Source organism: Anabrus simplex, chromosome 11, assembly GCF_040414725.1.
Source record: "Anabrus simplex isolate iqAnaSimp1 chromosome 11, ASM4041472v1, whole genome shotgun sequence".
Lineage (NCBI taxonomy): Eukaryota > Metazoa > Arthropoda > Insecta > Orthoptera > Tettigoniidae > Anabrus > Anabrus simplex.
The window spans coordinates 86,944,533-86,965,456 of record NC_090275.1 but is presented as its reverse complement, the minus strand read 5'-3'; the positions used below and the strand labels follow the sequence as shown (position 1 = coordinate 86,965,456).

General features: G+C 39.2%; 1 protein-coding gene across 4 annotated transcripts in view; it reads right to left on the bottom strand.

Annotated features, from left to right (window-relative positions):
• Positions 1-20,924, bottom strand: part of LOC136883507 (fatty acid synthase) — an 830,097-nt gene that overhangs the window by 480,860 nt on the left and 328,313 nt on the right. For all 4 annotated transcript variants that reach the window (XM_068229677.1, XM_068229680.1, XM_068229678.1 and 1 more), the window contains one exon: positions 935-1,124. In XM_068229677.1, the coding sequence (XP_068085778.1) occupies positions 935-1,124 (190 nt within the window). The remainder of the gene's footprint in view (positions 1-934; positions 1,125-20,924) is intronic.

Sequence of the window (20,924 nt, the reverse complement as noted above, 5' to 3'; positions counted from 1 at the left end):
ACCTTTTTTTTGGGGGGGGGGGGGTGATGCAGGGGTATGCATATTCCTTAAACTTCTGGAAACTTCATAGGAGAAAAATACATATTTTCACAGTTTTGGAAGGAAGACAAAAAAAATGGACCATACTACACAGGAAGAACAAATATAGTTAATTAAAAGGCACCATTCTTGAAAAAGGGCCTACGATTCAAGGGAATCATAATGATGCTGTGAAGTTTTACGAGTCCCTGGAAAAGCAAATAGCTTGTTAACCTTATATAACAGTGAAATATCAAAATGGGCTGGATTTGGATGGTATAATTTGACTACAAAATTGTGATCTGACAGAAGTAAATGTTACAAACCTCATGTTTACTAAGTTGGTTTAACCTGCTTTATGACTTTTTAAACTTATTGTTTATGTGAATTCATGGGTCCTGAAAGGAAGACATGTGGCAACTGACACCAAATGCAAGGAGAGAAAGTATAAAGATGACAGCGATCATGCACTTCTGCAGTTTGGAACTCCTTGTAAACAGGTCAGCAATAAGAGACAACTAGTACTTGATTCTATTTGCTTATCTGTTCATTGAATTTTTTATACTTACATTGCAAGGTAGAGATGTTTTGTCGAGTTCAAACTGAGAGTAACCCTTAAAATACTTTTAGAAGAAAAAGCTTATTAATGTAACTGTGATACATATAGCATAAAGGTTTTGTTAAATTAAATGGAATATTTCCAGAGAATAGAGGAATTCTATATGTAAAGTTGGAAATTTGGGGGAAAAGCAGACCAAAGTTAGATGATATTTTCTCTGCTGAATAGTAAAGGATTCATATGATCTTAGCAAAATGACCAAAATATCCATTTATATATCCAGACTGTCCCCTTAACATAAGATTCTGTGACCCTAATCCAACTCCTGCATGCAGCTGCAATGAGACTGATACTTACCAATCATAGCCAATGATCCTCTGGGAACAGAAGACTCAATGCAGGCTAAGCCACGGTAATAAGCAACGAGAATAGTCTGCTTGAGGGAGAGGGTGCCATCAACGTAGGCACACAGCAGATCACCAATGGAGTGGCCAACAACACCATCAGGGATGACACCGATAGCTGTGAGGATGTTCACCAGACCAATCTAAAGCAGCAACAAAACTGCTTGTTATTCTCAACTGAACTCCAAATCTTTCTTTTATTGCATGGAAAGGATAAAACAGAACATTTAAAAATAAAAAGGTTACATTACCAATTATAATATATAATTTCGTGTGGCTATTTCTAGCCAAGTGCAGCCCGTGTAAGGCAGACCCTCCTATGAGGGTGGGCGGCATCTGCCATGTGTAGGGAACTGCGTGTTATTGTGGTGGAGGATAGTGTTGTGTGTGGTGTGTGAGTTGCAGGGATGTTGGGGACAGCACAAACACCCAGCCCCCGGGCCATTGGAATTAACCAATGAAGGTTAAAATCCCCCGACCCGGTCGGGAATCGAACCCGGGACCCTCTGAACCGAAGGCCAGTACGCTGACCGTTCAGCCAACGAGTCGGACATTACCAATTAAATCACATAACTATTATGTTTTTCTCAGGATTTGGCCTCTTTTGATAGATGTAGTAGAGAATTATACTGGCTTCTAAAAGCATCAGCTTAATAAAAACACTGGGTACTTAATGAGGGAAAAAAAAAATAGATACAAGTGCAGCATTCTATTGCTGATAAGGGGAAGAGTCATAATATCCAGAATTCTGGAAGTCCTGCTTCTTAGACTTCTGCAATCGGTGCTGATGCTGTTGCTCCATGTTCTGGGTTGGAGAGTGGCCGACATTTTGTCATCATACAGTAGGCATTGTCAAGGCTGCCTTATTAGTTGAGAAAAAGGCAGGAATATTTATACATAGAGGTCGGACTGTACAGTGAAAGTGTGTCACGTGGGGTAGTGTGGGGCTCTTCTTGTCGTTTTAATGCTAATTTCCAGACATTAGATAACCATAACCCCTCATTTTGATTGAAGTTATGGCCGGGCTGAGTGGCTCAGACGGTTGAGGCGCTGGCCTTCTGACCCCAACTTGGCAGGTTCGATCCTGGCTCAGTCCGGTGGTATTTGAAGGTGCACAAATACGTCAGCCTCGTGTCGGTAGATTTACTGGCACGTAAAAGAACTCCTGCAGGACTAAATTCCGGCACCTCGGCGTCTCCGAAAACCGCAAAAAAAGAAGTTAGTGGGACGTAAAACAAATAACATTATTATTATTATTATTATTATTATTATTATTATTATTATTATTATTATTATTATTATTATTCATTCATTTCATTCAACTTCGCTAATCGGCCAACTAGGGACCACGATAAGCCTCACTTTACATTCTGGCCTTTGTTCGTCTTTCGCTCGACCCACATCGTCTTCATTAGCTCACTGTGTTTAGCACGACGTTCTTCTGTCCATTTAGCACCAGTTGCCCGTTTTTCGTCCCGGAAAGTCCCAAAAGTCTTGATGGCTGCTCTGAAAAGATTTCGGTCTTGTGCATCTTCTGCTTGTAGGCCCAGTTCTTTAAGATCTTTCTTGACATTAACGTACCATGGCATTGCCGTTTTTGGTTTTGCGTCAAATATACTGAAGATACGTTTCGTCCATCGAGAGTCGATCATCCGTCGTATATGACCGTAGAAGCGAACTCTGCCTTTACGCATTGTGTCCGTGATCTTCTCTATCTTAGAGTATACTTCTTGCCTGGATTTTCTAATGTAGATGCCATTTTTGTAGTTTGGACCAAGTATGGTGTGTAAGATCTTTCTTTCTTTCCTCTCTAAATCCGCAAGCAAACATTTCTCGGACAGGATAAGGCATTCAGATGCATACAGTGATACTGGTTTGATGACAGTGTTGTAGTGACGAATTTTTGTGTTCAGGGAAAAGCACTTTTTGTTGTAAATGTTGCGGGTGGTTTGGAAAGTGACTTCCATTTTCTTGATTCTTGCTGCTATGGCCTCTTTGTCAAGTCCATTTTGCTGAATCCATTCCCCAAGGTATTTAAATTTACTAACACGGTTTATCGTTCCATATTTGGTGTTTAGTTGTGCCGTATCATCTTTGATATTTGACATTACTTCTGTCTTTTGAAAGGAAATTTGTAAACCTGTTTGTTCTGCTACTTCCTTCAACACATTGATCTGTTCTGTTGCACTTTCGAAATTTTCTGCCATAAGGGCTATATCATCAGCGAACGCTAAGCAATCTATTTCCACTCCATTTTTCTTTGTCCCAATCCTTACGGGTTTGTAAAGGTTTCTTTCTTTTAACGTCTTTCGCCACTCCTGTATTACCTTCTCAAGTACGCAGTTGAACAAAAGAGGTGACAGCCCATCTCCCTGTCGAACGCCTGTCTTGATCTCAAAGGGTTCAGAGAGACATCCTTGGAATTTTACTTTGGATTTGGTATTGGTTAGTGTTGCCCTTATTATCGCCAGCAGTTTCTTATCGACTCCCATTTCTGCAAGGATGTTAAACAACACATCACGGTCGATGGAGTCGTATGCTTTCCTGAAGTCTACAAATCTAGATACATAGGTTCGACCTCTCAGCATATGGTATCTTATTATGGTTTTTAGGTTAAGTATTTGTTCTGCACTTGATCGGCCTTTCCGAAAACCTGCTTGGTATTCCCCGAGTTTGTGCTCAATTTGCTGTTCTAGTCTTTCAAGGATGGATAGTGACAGGATCTTGTAGGCTACTGGCAGAAGAGAAATTCCACGGTAATTGTTCACATCTCTTATATTTCCTTTCTTGTGTAAAGGATGGATCAAGGCTAGCTTCCAGTCCTCTGGTAGTTGTTCTTTTTCCCATATATCTACAATGGTTTGGTGTAGGATGTCAATTGCTTCTTCCGGGGCATGTTTCCACAGTTCTGCAATCATGGAGTCTTCACCAGGAGCCTTGTTATTTTTCAGTCTCTTTATGTGGCGTTTGATTTCATCGCGATTTGGTGGAGAAGATGGCAGGTTTTGGCTCACTGGTTTGTTTGTTTTGATGGGGTTGGCTGGTTTTTCACAGTTTAGAAGGTCGTTAAAATACTTAGCTAAGATTTTGCAGTTTTCTTCATTTGATGTTGCAAGAGTTCTATCTTTCCTTAGAAAGCAAAGGGAAGGTGCCTTGTATCCTTGTACCTTCTTTTTAAAATTTCTGAAGTATTCACGGGTCTCGCCTCTATGAAAGTCTTGCTCAATCTTGTCCAGTAGTTCCTTTTCATACTTGCGTTTCTCACTGCGTATTATTTTTGCTGTTTGTGCTTGTTGTGTTTTGTACATCTTCCAATCTTCTTCTTTTTTCGAGGTGTAATACTTTTTCCAGGCCTTCAGACGATCCCCTAAGGTCTTCTCGCAGTTATCGTTCCACCACGTGTGCTTCTTCCTCTTCTTGATTTCCGCCACTCCTTTTGCAGCTTGTATCATCTGCTTTCTTGTGCTGTTGAAGTCTTTTTCCACTGGTAGGACAAGTTCTTTGAATTCCTTCTCTCTTTCTCTGAGCTTTTTTGTGTCAAAGCGAATTATGGTAGGTTCGTTCTTATTTTTGTTGAGAGGGATTGGCCGAAACTTGATTACTGATACATAGTGATCTGAGTCTATGTTTATTCCCTTTTTTACGGTAACGTTCATGATTTCCGGACTGTATCTTCGAGATATAGCAACATGGTCTATTTGGAATTCTCCTATTGTTTTGTTTGGGCATCTCCATGTCATCTGTTTTCTTGGTAAGTGACGAAAGTGTGTTGACATCAGTTGGAGGTTGTGGTTATCACATAGTTCAACGAGGCGTTCTCCATTCTTGTTGGTTCTTTTGTGTGCTGGGTAGAGCCCAACAACTTTCCTGTGTTTCCGTTCACGTCCTACCTGTGCATTAAAATCACCCAATAGAATCTTGACGTGGTGCTTTGGGATTTTCGCTAATCTGGCATCCAGGATGTTCCAGAATCTATCTGTGTCTTCCAGGTCTTTTTTGTTTTGTTCATTAGTTGGAGCATGTGCATTGACTAGCGTATATGTTTTATTTGCACAACGCAGGGATAGTAGGCATAACCTATCATTAACAGCTTCAAAATTTGAGACTGACCTAAGAATTCTGGTGTTGACAGCAAAAGCTGTACCGAAGATAGGGGTGTTTTTCATTACTCTCTTATGGGATCTGCTCTTGAAGAACCGATACCCTTCAGACTCAAACGTATCTTCGTCAGTGAAGCGAGTTTCTTGCAGAGCCATTACTGCGATTTTATTTTCGTGGAGGGCATTGGTCAGCTGTTTCATCTTACCAGTTTGTATTAAACTGTTTATGTTGAACGTTGCCAAAAAAGTCTTAGATATGGGTTTCAGCTTTCGTGACTGTTCAGGATTTCCAAGACGCTCCGACTCGTCTTTAGCATGATGTTGCATCCCCCCCAGAATCCGAACGGGATGCATGCGTCGCTTGTCGGCGACAGTGGATTTCTTTGAAAAGTTGCCACGTGGGGTATTAACTTCATGTCTTTGTTTTACCATCATGCTTGAGAAGCTTTAGCTTAGCTTGGAGCAAATTGCTCATTCTACATACAACCAAGGTTGTTAGCCCTGGAGGGCCTCAAGATGTTCTCCGGTTGCGGGCAGGCATTTCCTCCTTACCCGAATCGTTATGGTTTTCCCGCCAATACTCGGGTGGCTGATTGCAGTGGTTATTATTATTATTATTATTATTATTATTATTATTATTATTATTATTATTATTATTATTATTATTATTATTATTATTATTGATTGATTGAAGTTATTTGGGTGTTCATCAATTTCCATGGCTTCTCTGACTTTTCTCTTGTGAAAGTGACAGAGGCTAAAAGTTTGATTTCATTGAGGAGGATGGATGTCTGCTGAATGGATGATTTAGAGAGCTGCTGCAGATGTGTGTGTGTCTTTATGTTCTGTCTGTCTTGTAGTTATGGACCAGCCAGTCTCCCAGAGTAGCCTATTCACAGCTGTACAGTATTCTGTACATTCCTTCCTATTGGAGCTGAAATTTGTCATCCACCAGTTGGATGAGATCACGTACCTTTGATCCAAACCTAAATGTTATGTGTATGTCATGTTTCTTCAGTACTTTGACTATCCTGTCCTTTCTCTCTCATCATTCAGCCGTGATTAATGGTGGCACACACATTCCCATACAATTCTAAAAAAAAAAAAAAAAAAAAAAAAATTAACTGTTGGGATGTTTTGGCATCTAGCTTCCCACGCTGCAGCTGAGAAAAACCAAAGTTGGTCAGTGGCAGAATGATACGAAGTTTCATCATAAAATGACAGCACTGTATATCTGAAAGGCTGCTGTACTTTCTGGTCACAGGGAAAAGCAAATACCAGTAAGTCTTGTACAAGTTGAAAAAGTCAGACAAAATATGTTTGAGCCGAAACATAGAAATAAATAGTAATAGTGGCAAAACGTCAATCACTCAACCTATCCAGGACATGGTGCTACAGCATCTTTAAGTCTTTTCACCCTCCTCAAGCACTAGAACCAAAGTAGCGCTTACTGTGCTGAAATCAGCAATCAATATTTTTAAAAACCTTCTTCATTGAAGAATCATACTCTGTAATACTTCTAGTATGGCAGCCAGTGTAGTGTGAGTGTTACGTGCTCTCTGTTATATCCTGCGAAAACAGCAAGAACAACCGCATCTAGGTATGAACTCTGTCATGGAAAACATTTGTACAGATTTTCAGTTGAAATATATCACTAAAACATGACACTTAACGAAGTTAATCAAAGAATAACTGTCTTTGAAAGTCAACTGAGTGACTTCCAAGCTCGCCTAGCAGCAGCGACCACCAGTACTGGAGACACTACTACCAACCCACGACAAGAAATACAGATTTAAAGATAAAAATTTCATTGTTCCGTATTGAAAGTATTAACGTTAAAAATTAAATAATTGAAAAAGAGGTTCAACCTATTCAATACATAGGAAAGAAATGTAGTGATTACATTCTTATTTAATAGTAAATATAAATGGGACCGGTTTCGACCCTAGTCCAGGTCATCGTCAGCCGTAAAAACATGTAAAACAATGCATATGAAAAAGAAAAAGAAAAAGATTAAGTGAACTCTGGATCGGTATAAGATGAAACATAAATTAACGATGGGGGTAGAAATTGTGAGTCACTTAAAAGAAAACAGTACGTAATATTAAGAATGGTAGTATGGCACACGCAATGATAGGCGAAGTCTCACAATGTTTATGAATATTGGAGAACAGTCAAATGGGTCAGTTTCAACACTCTGTCAGGCACAAAGTCACAACACTATCAAATAATATATGAAGATCATAAATAACTTGAAGTTGATCTCCATATATTATTTGATAGTGTTATGACTTTGTGCCTGACAGAGTGTGGAAACTGACCCATTTGACTGTTCTCCAATATTCATAAACATTGTGAGACTTCGCCTATCATTGCGTGTGCCATACTACCATTCTTAATATTACGTACTGTTTTCTTTTAAGTGACTCACAATTTCTACCCCCATCGTTAATTTATGTTTCATCTTATACCGATCCAGAGTTCACTTAATCTTTTTCTTTTTCTTTTTCATATGCATTGTTTTACATGTTTTTACAGCTGACGATGACCTGGACTAGGGTCGAAACCAGTCCCATTTATATTTACTATTAAATAAGAATGTAATCACTACATTTCTTTCCTATGTATTGAATAGGTTGAACCTCTTTTTCAATTATTTAATTTTTAAGAAATACAGAGCCTGGCTGCCAACTTTGAAACCTTCAAGGACCAAATGACCACTGAAATTGCCGAACTAAGGACTAAGATATCGATGATGGACGAGACTCTAACCCGTCATGAAGAAACGATTGACAATTTGGCTCAGTATAGCAGTCGTAACTGCCTCCTACTGCACGGTGTCGCCGAGGAACCTGATGAAGACATGTATAAAAAAGTTACGGACTTCATCAGGGATAAGCTACAACTGGACATCTCACTAGGAGACACAGACCACTGCCACAGGCTTGGTGAGCGGAAACGCACAACAGCTGAAGCCAACAGCTGACGGGAAGACGACCGATCATCGTGAAATTCCTAAGATTTCAAGATCGTAACCGGGTTTGGAGAGTTAAAAAACTTCTCAAAGGATCTAAATTTCTAATAACTGAATCACTTACGAGTATCCGGAAACAGATTCTAGACAGAGCTAGGGATATCCTAGGGCATAAGCGGGTATGGACAGTCGAAGGACGCATAGTAGTGTTACTAAATAATGGAAGGAAGAATATATTAGTAATGTACGTGACTTGAACAGAACTCTAAACTCAGCAGATGTAACAGTGAATTAAGATTTAAGTCTTAAAATGTTCCGTAGTTTTCATGTTTATATATTTGTGTGTGTGTCTCCAGTGTGTGCGAACTGAGTCAGCGAATGTACCTGGGAAATTCTCGGTAAGTGTTTCTTTAGTTATGCATGATAATGGCTAAGACTAATGAGCCTGTGCATGTAGCAGATGAGGAATTCCTGCATGCCATTGACCCGGACGTATTCCAAGACAATGACAACCCTCTTTCACAATCACCAGTAGCTCCCCTACCCCAACCCGAGCCCACAGGAATCCTATTGAAACGTGCCTTGTTGCAGTTTCCTAGAACCCTGCAATGTTGCCCCATTAACTGTTTATCACTTTTAAGTCACTTTGACGAAGTCCGTTCTATAATTACTGACACAAATATGCATTTAATCGGTCTGAGTGAAAGTTGGTTGACTAACAGTATCAGTTCTGTGCTTGTAAAAATTGATGGGTATACTTTATTCAGGAATGACCGCGCAGGTAAACGAGGCGGTGGTGTTTCAGTGTACTGTAGAGACGACAATGAGAGCAAAACAATCTGTAAATCTTCCCCCAATGACACTCCGCATACTGAATACATGTTCCTTGAGGCGATTGTCAACCACCAGAAAGTGTTAATAGTAGTAGTATATAAGCCACCCAAGGTAAGTAATATAGACGCACTTGAAGCGGATCTGCTGAAACTTATACCAGGTTACGAACACATCATAATCCTCGGTGATTTTAACATAAATCTCCTGACCCAGACTAGTGACTCGGACCGAATTCGCAGGCTGTTCATTTCAATGGACATGACCATCTTACCATTAGACGCAACTAATCACGTACACACACGTAACGGCTCAACCCACACTCTAATTGACTACTTAGTGACAAATAATCCCCATAAGGCTGTCAAGCACGGACAAATCTCTGTCCCTGGTATCTCTGCACATGATCTTATCTATCTGTGCTACTCACTGCAGGTGCCGAAGTGTAAAGCTAGGTATGTAAACTACAGAGACATAAAAAATATAGACTTAACTCTACTACAATATGACGCATATAATTTGCCTTGGGACGACATACGACAATTGCACGACGTGAATTTGAAAGTATATCGATTTAACTCCTTATTGTTAGGACTCTATGACAAGCATGCTCCCGTTCTGCAGGCAAGGGTTACTCGCTCTCCTGCTCCGTGGTTATACACTGAGATAAAAGCAACAATGGCCCGCCTTGATGCTTTGTTTCACTGGTACAGAGCAACAAAAGAGCAAACGGATTTCGAACAATACTGTCGTCTACGGAACAAAACAAAACAATTAATTAGAAACATTAAATTTAAATATATCAGAAATCAAACCAAAAATCTCAATACAGTTAATGCGTGGAATCAGTTACGTTCAATAGGAATACGAAAAATTGAAGAACCTCATATTTCAACAATATCGTTGGACACACTTAACTCTCATTTCACTGGTAAACAAATCAAAGAAACTCGACCCCAATCTGGAATCCTGTTACATGAAGATGGCAATTACTTGAATATTGAACCAACATTCTCATTGCAAACTGTCAATATAAACAAAGTAAAACGAGTCTTAAATTCCATTAAATCTCAAGCGAAAGGAGCAGATCATATTCCAATAGGTTTCATAAAAAATGTCATCGGTGCAGTATTACCGATCATTACTCATATCTTCAATTACTGTATAAATTCAGGAACTTTTCCAGACATTTGGAAGGATGCTCTAGTGAATCCAGTATTAAAGAACACCACATCAAATTATCCATCAGACTACCGCCCTATATCAATACTCGCTCTGCTTGCGACAGCCCTTCAATGACTAATTCACGAGCAACTAACTGAATATTGCACAAATCATTCACTACTAGACCCCGTTGCAATCTGGTTTCAGGAAGGGCCACGGTACAACGACAGCACTCCTTCGGGTAACAGATGATATCAGGCTTGCTATGGATAAGCGACAGGTGACGGTTCTCACGCTCCTTGATTTTAGCAGTGCATTTGATACAGTCAACATACAACTACTCCTTTCAAAATTGCGCTCCCTTGGTGTCGACCAGAATGCGCTCAATTTCTTTATATCCTACCTCACAAATCATCGTCAGTGTGTCTCAGTAAACGATGTTACGTCCAAATGGGCTATCCGATTATATGGCGTTCCTCAAGGATCTGTGCTTGGACCTTTATTATTCAGCCTGCATATCAATGATATTTCATCCCCACTTGTTCACTGTAAATACCATCTGTATGCTGATAACCTGCAGGTATATTACCATACCAGTGTAGATAGTATATGCGAAGTGATCCAGCATATGAATACAGACCTACAACGACTCACAACGTATGCCAGGAACAATGCCTTACTCATCAACCCATGAAAGACCCAAAGCATAATAATTGGACACAAAAAATTACTATGTGCTCTAAACAGTAATCACAATCCTCCTCCAATTACCATTGATGATACCGAAGTGCCATACTCCAAGATTGTTACAAACCTTGGGGGTCACCTTAAATGAGACTCTGACCTGGAATGAGCATATAACTAATGTGTGCAGAAAAGTACATGCATCTACTTATCCTTTGAAGCATCATAAAAATGTTCTCCCACTGGACCTTAAATTAAAACTCATACAAACACTTATCTTTCCAATCTTTGACTACTGTGACAGTTTATTGACTGACCTAACCTGTGAACAAGCAACAAAGCTACAACATGTACAGAACTCTTGCATTCGATACGCCTTCCAGCTGTGACATGATGCTCATATAACACCATACTACAAAAAGTTGGGATGGCTACGTTTAAATGATCGTCGAAAAACGCACCAAATGACCCTCATCTATCAGTTGCTTTCTTCAAACAGCCCCACCTATCGATCGTCCAAGTTTAGGCTTCTTTCTTCGTTCCACGAAATTAACACTCGCTCCGGATCATTACTTGAAATAGCACCGCATCGAACAAATACCTACAGCCACTCATTCCTGGTCTCTGCTTTGAGGTTATGGAATACGATCACGGATGATATTAAAAAGTCTTGCTCGTCTAGGACATTTAAAACAGCCTACCGTAAATTCCTCCAGAGTACATACAGTTGACTCAAATGAATGTAAGAGTGAATGACGTGTGAATGAAACCAAAAGTTACGTACTAGATTTAAGTTCTTAGGCTATTCCATTTACGTTCTTACTACTCTCATTTAAGGCTATAGAATGTTCGTAGAAATAGACTACATAGTAACATCAATTTTAGTACACTCAGATTGTAACATGCTAACATTCAGTTAATTTATTTCAGCCTTACATTTGAATAAGTTTTCCTTTAAGCTAGTTGTAGATATATTCTTTAGGTTGTAAGTTGATTTTTTTTTTTTTTTTTTTTTTTTTTTTTGTTATTAACCACTCTCTATTTATCCTATAATTTTTCATCAGTAGTAACCTTAATTAGTTGTATTATTGTAATTCCTTATTTGACTTACATATCTCAATAACAGTAAAGGATTACAATGATATTTTAGATTAATACTGTAAAAATAAAAAAATTGTATGTGGTTAAGTGTAAGAGAGGGCCAAGAGCCCTAACTTCGCCACTTGATAAAGACACAAATAAATAAATAAATAAATAATATGATCTGGTATGCACTTAATGACAGTGTACCAGAAATGCTTTGGATCAAGATGCTCAACACGAACACCACAAGTCATGTACGTTGCGCTGTCGGCATCTAGGAGAGATTACCAGTGAAAGTTGGTGTTCATCAAGGCTCCACACTGTCCCCATTTCTCTTTGGCCTCGTTACTGACACAATCACACGGGACCTGCAAAGGAGTGTCCATTGGACTCTCTAATAAGCAGATAATGTCACACTTGCTAATACCACAAGAAGATAGCAGCATCAAGCTGAAGACTGGAACAGCTTTCTCTCATAATATGGTCTTAGACTGAACAAAACGAAGACCAAATACCTGGAAAACCATCCCAAGCAATGGCTCCATCTAAGTCGATGGAGAAACCTTAATGAAGACCATAAGCTTCAGGTATCTAAGATCTTGCCTACTAGAATGTTGGTGGGATAGGTGCTGAAGTGTGAAGTAGGATAAGCAGCATGGATGAGATGGTGGGAAGTCACAGGTGTACTCTGGGACAGTAGGATGCCACATCTGAGGTCCAAAATATTCACATTGTAGTACATAAAATGACACTGTTCACCAGCAAATGGGCATTACAACCATCAGTGAGAAGGCACAAGAAAAACGTCTCCAATGGTATGGTCATGGCCTGTATGTTGCACGTGGAACATTTGCCAATTTCATTCATTCCTTTGAAATTAATGGGCAATGTCCACGTGGATGTCAACAGCAGTGCTGCATGCCACAGTAACCGCTCATACGAAGATTCTCAACTTAATCCGACACTGCATAGCATAGTTTTTCGCTACATAATATTCTTCTTCTTGTAGTTCAGTAACAAGTTAAAAGATGGCAAACCAAACTATGTACATAATACCTTTGACATCGCATACTTCCAGAACTGATGCTACAGAGGGCTAGGGGCAATAATATTTTCCATTTATATCATACGATATCTTTGCCTAAGGCAGTTGGACAGGTGTCATGGCAGCTGTACATGTATGAATAGCAATGAAATACAATTCTAGGTGATTCACTGATTACTGAAGTTACTAAAAATCTGCTAAATATGAATGTAGCGTTCTTGCTACATCATGCAGCTAAGGCATTTATTTTCAGACGCATGTTTGAAGGTTATGAGCAGCAATAACTTGAAGTACTTCTTGACAGTGTTCTATTTGATGATTATTTTGTTAATGCTGCAAGTCTAAGTCCAAATAATAATGATGATGACATTTTAAAACAAAAGACATTGGTGCATCTCTTTCAAATTTAAGTTGGTGTTTCTATTAAACTTAGTAATATTAGCCCACATCTAACTCAGGTATAAAATGCAAATGCAAATTAAGGAGAAAGAAGTCTTTTCTTCTTTCTTCTTTATGCTTTCTGCCGAGATGCAGGGACCATAACATCATTCCCAACTGTGTGAAGCTGAAGCACACATTGAATTTTCCGAAGGCCAGGAGAATATATCAACACGCTAGCAAGGCTCTTGTGATCAAGAGAGTGCATTACTCGTAAGGAACTGGACTCTATCTCCTGAGAATTGTTTCATTTACACCTGCTGTTATGCAACACTCTCTCGCAGGAATTGTGGTTGACTTTCGATCGCATCACTGCTATACAGGCTGAACAAAAATTCAACCAGGTGTCATTCAGACAGAAATCTAAGTTCCTCCGACTAGTTCAGAAACAGGTGGTCTCTTGCACGAACCCGGATGCTAGTAAAACTGTCATCAATCTTTTCAAGAAATCCTTTGACAAGAACCAAACAGCAGTTCTAGCTAGGGGTCTTAACTTCACTGCCGCTCCCTCTAAAATTCCCACTGAGGAGTTAATTACTTCTGTTGAGGCAGGCATCCGCAAACTACCCTTGGATGAGGCTGAGGAGTTCAGACAGAAATATGTGAGAGACATAAGGTCTGCTGTTGTACCCGCGCCCAATTTAACAAGAGGTGAGAAGAGAGCTCTGAAGGAACTTAGAGATGATTCTGAACTGACCAACTTCTCAGCTGATAAGGTTATTGAGACAGTGGTTATAGACACTGATGAGTATAAGAATAAGATTTTGGCTATATTGTCAGAGACCGTTTACAGACTGAGCTCACGTGACCCCACCACTCGTGTGTCCAATGCCACCGTGAAGCTCTGAAGGCAATCTTCAAGTCCAAAAGAGGAGGCTAAACATCTGTCCCCGGGAGATGCAGTGCCACCTAGATTATATGGACTACCTAAGATCCATAAATAAGATGTTCATCTCAGACCTATTGTTAGTGCGATAGGTTCTCCTACATATGCTCTGGCTAAATACCTAAGCAAATTGCTTCAGCCACACATAGGACATACTGAATCATACATCAGGGACTCTCGATATTTCATTAACAAGCTGTCAACCATAACCCTTCAACCTAATGCACTGTTGGTGAGTTTTGATGTGGAGTCCTTGTTCACTAAAGTTCCGACTGACTCCGTCATGTCTCTCACTGAACACCTGTTCCCTGAGGACATTACTAAGCTATTTTACTACTACATGACTTCCAGCTATTTCTTGTGGCGTGGGAATTTTTACGAACAGATGGAAGGAGTGGCTACGGAAAGTCCACTTTTGCCCGTAGTGGTTAATTTCTTTATGGAGCATTTTGAGAAGGAGGCTACTGCTTTGGCGCCCGTCAAACCTATGATATAGTGGAGGTATGTTGATGATGCATTTGTGGTCTGGGCAGAAGGTCCTGAGAAAATCTATTTCTGAACCATCTAAATCAGCAACATCCTTCAATTAAATTTACTATGAAGATGGAGTTGGACAGATACCTTCCTTTCTTGAATGTTCTAGTAAGAAAGAAACCAGACGGCTCCTTAGGACATACCGTTTATCGTAAGCCTGTCCACACAAATCGCTGTCTTCATTGCAGATTCTCACCACCATCCAGTACAAACACAAGGCATTCTCACGACACTCACCAAGAGGGCGAGACGAATTTGTGAGCCATCAAATATCCAGGTGGAGATGGACACGCTCAAAGTCATGTTCAAGGGTAATGGTTACAGCGATTTGCAGATTCATAGAGCCCTGTATTCCCAGAGAAACGACCAAGCAAAGCTCACAGAAGGAAGAAGTGAAGGGAACTGACTACTTGCCTTACATTCACAACACCACAGATTGAACTGAAAAGGTCTTCTGCAAACACAATATAAAAACTGTGTTTGGCACCACCACTAAAATTGCTCACAGTCTGGGTAAAACCAAGGATAAATTGTCCCCACTTTTACATACTGGGGTATATGAAATTCCCTATACTTGCGGTAAGGTATACATCAGCCAAACATGCCGGTCCATTGGTACCCGTATCAAGGAACATGAACATAATATTCGTCTCAACCAGTAAGACAAATCAGCAATAGCTGAGCACACTATCGTCGGGTCATGATGTCATGTTCCAAGATGCTCGAGCTCTTACCCACAATAGACACTACAGGTCCAGGATTATACGTGAAGCTGTGGAAATACGTAGATATCCTAACAATTTCAACAGGGACACTGGCTATCTATTAAGTAATACCTGGTTGCCAGCCATTAAGGATTTACGTAGGTAGTTCCCTTCCCTGTCCCTTCACTATTGTAATTTCATCTCAGTGTTTTCCAAATTCGTACGTTCCTCATCACCAGATGTTTCATTCCAGGCTTGTGTCTATGTCATACACCTGTCTATGTCATATGTTACGTACATGTGACCCTCTTAGACTGATTCTGATGGTTCCGTCAGCTTCTGCTTCGAACGCTAGCACTGTACTGTGCCTGGGGAGCCATCTGGTGATGAATGAACATACCATTTCCACTTCTATTATAACGTCTAAATTCTAACGTTCATTGTTTAAGAAGCCTTTCTCATGAAATGTTGAGATTTTCTTCTGATTACGCAGAGCACTTCTCTACGAAACGTGGAGAATTTCACCTTATTTTCTTGACACAGCATAAGTCCAAAAGCCTATATCATGTCTATAAGTACAGGCCGTGAAAGCATCAATGGCAACTTATGTAATGTGTTGTTTAATCTTCTTTTGTACCAGTACTCATTTAATATGTTTTCATGCACAGTCCTTTGATTCATTCTTATTTGCATGTAATATGAGGATTTTGTAATTTGAAGTCGTGTCAGCCCCAAATAGCTCAAAAAACCAGGCCTCTGCTGTACTGTATATAGATTATGTTTGTGCCGGTGGTTCAGCATCTTAGATTAACTGATTTGAACTCTCATTTATTTGGTTGTATATAAACAGTGTGTCCACCAAATCAAGATTTTGAAATTCTCTGACATTTTCCTGTTTTCCAGACATAAAAACTTTTTTTTTCCCTGACACGCAATGACAAAAAATAAAATTATAAAAGAAGTTCCCAGGTATGACAGTAATATTAAAATACATTTTGAAAACTTGACATCCAAAAAATAAATGAGCAAATAATGTGCATATTAAATTTCAAAACTTGAAAGTTGAATTTAGTCTAATTAAATTCATTTTAAGATTTTTAAAAATTGATTACCATTACTGCTTCCGCGAAGCAGCCAGCAACGACTGTCGAGCTTCTGCTATCACCCTCCGCTTTTTTTCCTTCTAATTCTTTCAACAACAAAGCGGCCATTCTCTTATTTTTTTCTGCAAAGAATTTTCTACTTCCAATGCTTAACATTTCTCCTTTAGATTTTGAACATACAAAGCATGAGCATTCCTTGCAGCATGGAGCATGTTCTTATTAATGGAGACCTTTTTAATTCGACCAAGGTTTGAGATAGCATTATATATTCTTCTTTGTGCTACAAGAGATACTTGTAGCATGTTCTCTACTATAATTTCTTTAGTAACAGATAAACCACGTTCAAGTAAGCATTCCCATGAAAGAATATTGGTATCATTTTGAGAAATGAAGGCAACTTCTCTGTTTTCAAATTTACTGTTGGCAGAACAGTGCGAAGCCAAAAGTGATCTAACTTCTTGTCTTTAGAAGACAAAGAACGCCCTACTTCTTTGAAAGTATCTTTCTTACAAACAGAAGTGAACTCCCTTTGTATATGATTGGCTTCATTACCCGAGATCCATTTGTTTTCAACAAAGGCATTTAAAGCTATCCTTAGCCATTTGCTGCTTAGAGGTTGCTTGGCTACATTTGGATCAAAACTGACTAAAGGAATTTCTTGTTTATATGCCAGCAGTGACCGTTCGAGTGACTTCTTGCACAAAGCTACCATTCCTCTTAGACAATCTGTGCGAAACACTAATATATCTCTATCATTTAATCCAGGAGTACCACGAAGTGCTGCTCTAGCAGTGAAACCTATGTCAATTTTAGATGCAGGCAGAAGATTTTATTTACTGTCTAAATTAATTGTGAGGGCATTTTCTGAAGACTGCAGTGACTCAGACTTAACAAACCTTGTCATGACATTTTTCATTGTTGCAATTAGAGATTCATACAGGAGTGGTGCAAATGGAAGATCTGTCTGAAAATGTTTTAGGAATGGTTCCAAATATCCAACAAGTGATAATAAAAATGACAACTTGGCCTTAAGAAGCTTATCTGTCAGTGAAGTTGATACTATTTTGAAGCTGTTACAGTTTGGGATTTTCTTGTCTCTGTTTCTTATATATATTTGTCAACATTAGGTAGGATATCTATAGCACATTCAATTACTTTCCAATGTTCACCAAAACTGGAGCATTTGGATCATTATGTATTAAATTACTGATATCCTGAAGGAACATCAACATTTGGACCATCCATTTAAATTTGTAAGAGTTTCTTTTAGATTGAGTCCTTGCAGTGCTCACACACAAAAAAAAAAAAAAAAAAAAAATCTGAGGAGGTAGAGTGACCAAGAAACACGGATTCAAAATAAGAAGTGCATACTTCATTGGTATCAGGATTGAAACAACGAACTACAAGATCCATTTGGCCCATCTGGGAAACTTTATTCAGTGACTCGTCAAAACCAACAGTGAAATGTGTGCACTTACTACACATCTCAAGAACTTGTTTATGAAAATAGGGTGTCAAACCATGAGTGGATTGTATATGCAACTTTTATTCTGTACAGTTGAACTTTCAAAGCTATTTCAGAGTCTAGAAACATTTCTACTGGGAACAAACTTACACTAGATTCACTGGCATGTAAAGAATGGTGTTGCATGACAGTATGCATGCACCATATAATCTCAGCTTTGGTTACTTCCTCTCTTGAAAGATAATTCTGTAGACATCTGATCTCTGGTGAACCTTCTTTAATGGAAGAAGAGAAGAAGAAGCAGAAGCAGCAGTAGTGGAGTCATATGTGATAAGAGTTCATTGTGGTAGCTGTGGCAGGTAGAGGACAATTTGTGTTTGTGGCCAGGGTATTATCTACTGAGTTTAAGTCTTTTGTTACTTCACTATTCGAATGTTCTTTTTTTTTTAAATAACTTGAAAGTGATGAAGAGAACTGGCTAAACTTGACACTACTGGCATGCTTCTTTCTTCACATGTGACTTTTTTAATGCCTGCTTCCCCATGTTGCTAAGAGAAAATGATGTTTTATATATTATACAAAATGCTGAAAATTTGTCCTGAGGCATGGGTGTCAACCATGTTCTGAAAGTATCATCAAGCAGCCACCTTTCATTAAACGAAGTTTTCCTTAGTTTGATGAAGACATTGTTAGCTGAATAAAAGAAGTAAGATAAGGATATTGTAAAAGTATTTAAATAGTCCTACACTCCACACGGCTTTCTTCTAAACTGACAGTTCGCAAAACATGTGAGCATTGCCTTACCTATGCTACCAGCACTCTACTGCTTCAATAACAGGTGATGCAATATAAGTGCAGCATACAGCCCTCATAAAATGTAATACCGTACTACGAAAATAACACCACACCACAAGTGAAAATAAATTCATAAAACCTTCAAAGATAGTGTATGCACTTCCTAACAATATCCGACACTAAAACAAGAATAGGTACATTATTATTAGGAATAAAAGAAATAAATTATATGCAGCTAATGACTGACATAAGAAGGAGGTTATGGCTGATCGAGACCATGGTGCCAATTTTTGCCGAGTCACATTCTTGCCATTTGTCTTTCACGAACTACACTGGGGTATGGTACATAAGACGAACTATATACTAACCAACACACGGATGTAAATAAAATTACATCTACACTGAACACTATTAAAACTATACAACACACGCCGAGTGAGGTAGCTTCTTCGTTTTTATTTGGACTCTGCTCTGCGCACTACGTCCAGTCACTAGGTTGATTTAAGTATTACTAATCAAAGCTAAGCATCCCTGGATATTGAACACCACTCTACTGCTAATAGAAGAGCGGAGCATACTGAAGAAATGTGGCATTCAAACCAAGCAAGACGAAGAAGCATACAGTGAACTTCACCGCGAAATACAGCGCAATTGCAGAACTGACAAGACACGGTATCTCACTAGTATCTGTGATGAAATAGACCAACATCATAGGCTGAATCAAACATGTGATCTTTTTAAAAAAGTCAACAGCATTACCCGTGAGTTCAAACCACGCACATGGGTGACTGAAGATGAAGATGGCAACCTTATTACTGATAAGAAGAAAGCAACAGAGAGGTGGAAACAATACTGTGAAATGCTGTATTGCAAAGGAAATAATTCTACCGAACAGGAAATTTCTATGAGGTATCACAAAGAACCTGATATTTTATTCACTGAAATTGTGAATGCTGTCAATCATTTGAAGAACAACAAAGCCCCAGGTATGGATGGTATTTTGGGAGAAATGCTGAAAGTGATGGGGGAGGAGGGCATGCATGTTTTACATTTGGTATGTAATATGGTGAGGAAAACTGGTGAATGACCCAAGGACTGGACAACATCAATACTAATCCTTCTTCACATAAAGGGGTCTATAAGGGATTGTTCCAATTATTGTACTATCGCATTAATATCCCATGCAAGCAAAGTTCTGCTCTACATAATATATAAACACCTAAAACCATTCCTGCAACCTCAGATATCCGCAGAACAAACAGGCTTTGTTGCAGGTAAAGGAACACGAGAGTCTATACTGAACATGAGACAGACAATTGAGAAATGTCGCGAGTTTTGTGTCGCTGCCTTTGCTTCCTGGACTACAAAAAGGCCTTTGATTGTGTTATGTGGGACAAGTTGTGGCAGGTGCTAAAGGAATTTGGGGTTTCACTGCATTTAATATCGTTACTGAAAAGCCTGTATAAAAACTATGCAGCAACCATAAAGGTGGATGGTGATCTCTCAGGCATTTTCAATGTGACAAATGGAGTAAGGCAAGGTTGTATATTATCACCTCAACTCTACAACATCTATGCAGAATGTGTCATCAAAAGCGCTCTCAATGGCTGGAATGGTGGAATCTCGATTGGTGGCAGAAAAATTAATTAACTGTGCTTTGCAGATGACACTTCCCTCATTGCTGGTAGTGAAGAGGAGCTTCATGACCTGCTTACAAGGGTGAAGAACACTAGTCTTCAGTATGGTCTAGAGATAAACATCAAAAAGATGAAACTAATGGTAGTTGATCGGCAAGGTCAAATCCAACTTATGGGATGCCTAAAGGTCCTGGATATAGTTAAGGAATTTGTATACTTGAGGTCTGTCATCAATGACATGGGAAGCTGTGATAAAGAGCTAAAAAGACATATTGTCTTAGGTCGTGCTGCAATGGTTAAACTTACTAAGATCTGGCAGAACCGGGCAATATCAAAAGCCACGAAGATGCACTTGTTAGAATCACTAGTGTTCTCCATCTTTTTGTACGGCTGTGAGACCTGGACTGTGAATGCTCAAGACAAAAAGCGCATTGATGCCTTTGAGATGTGGTGTTGGCGGAGAATGCTACGTGTACCCTGGACAGAAAGAAGATCTAATG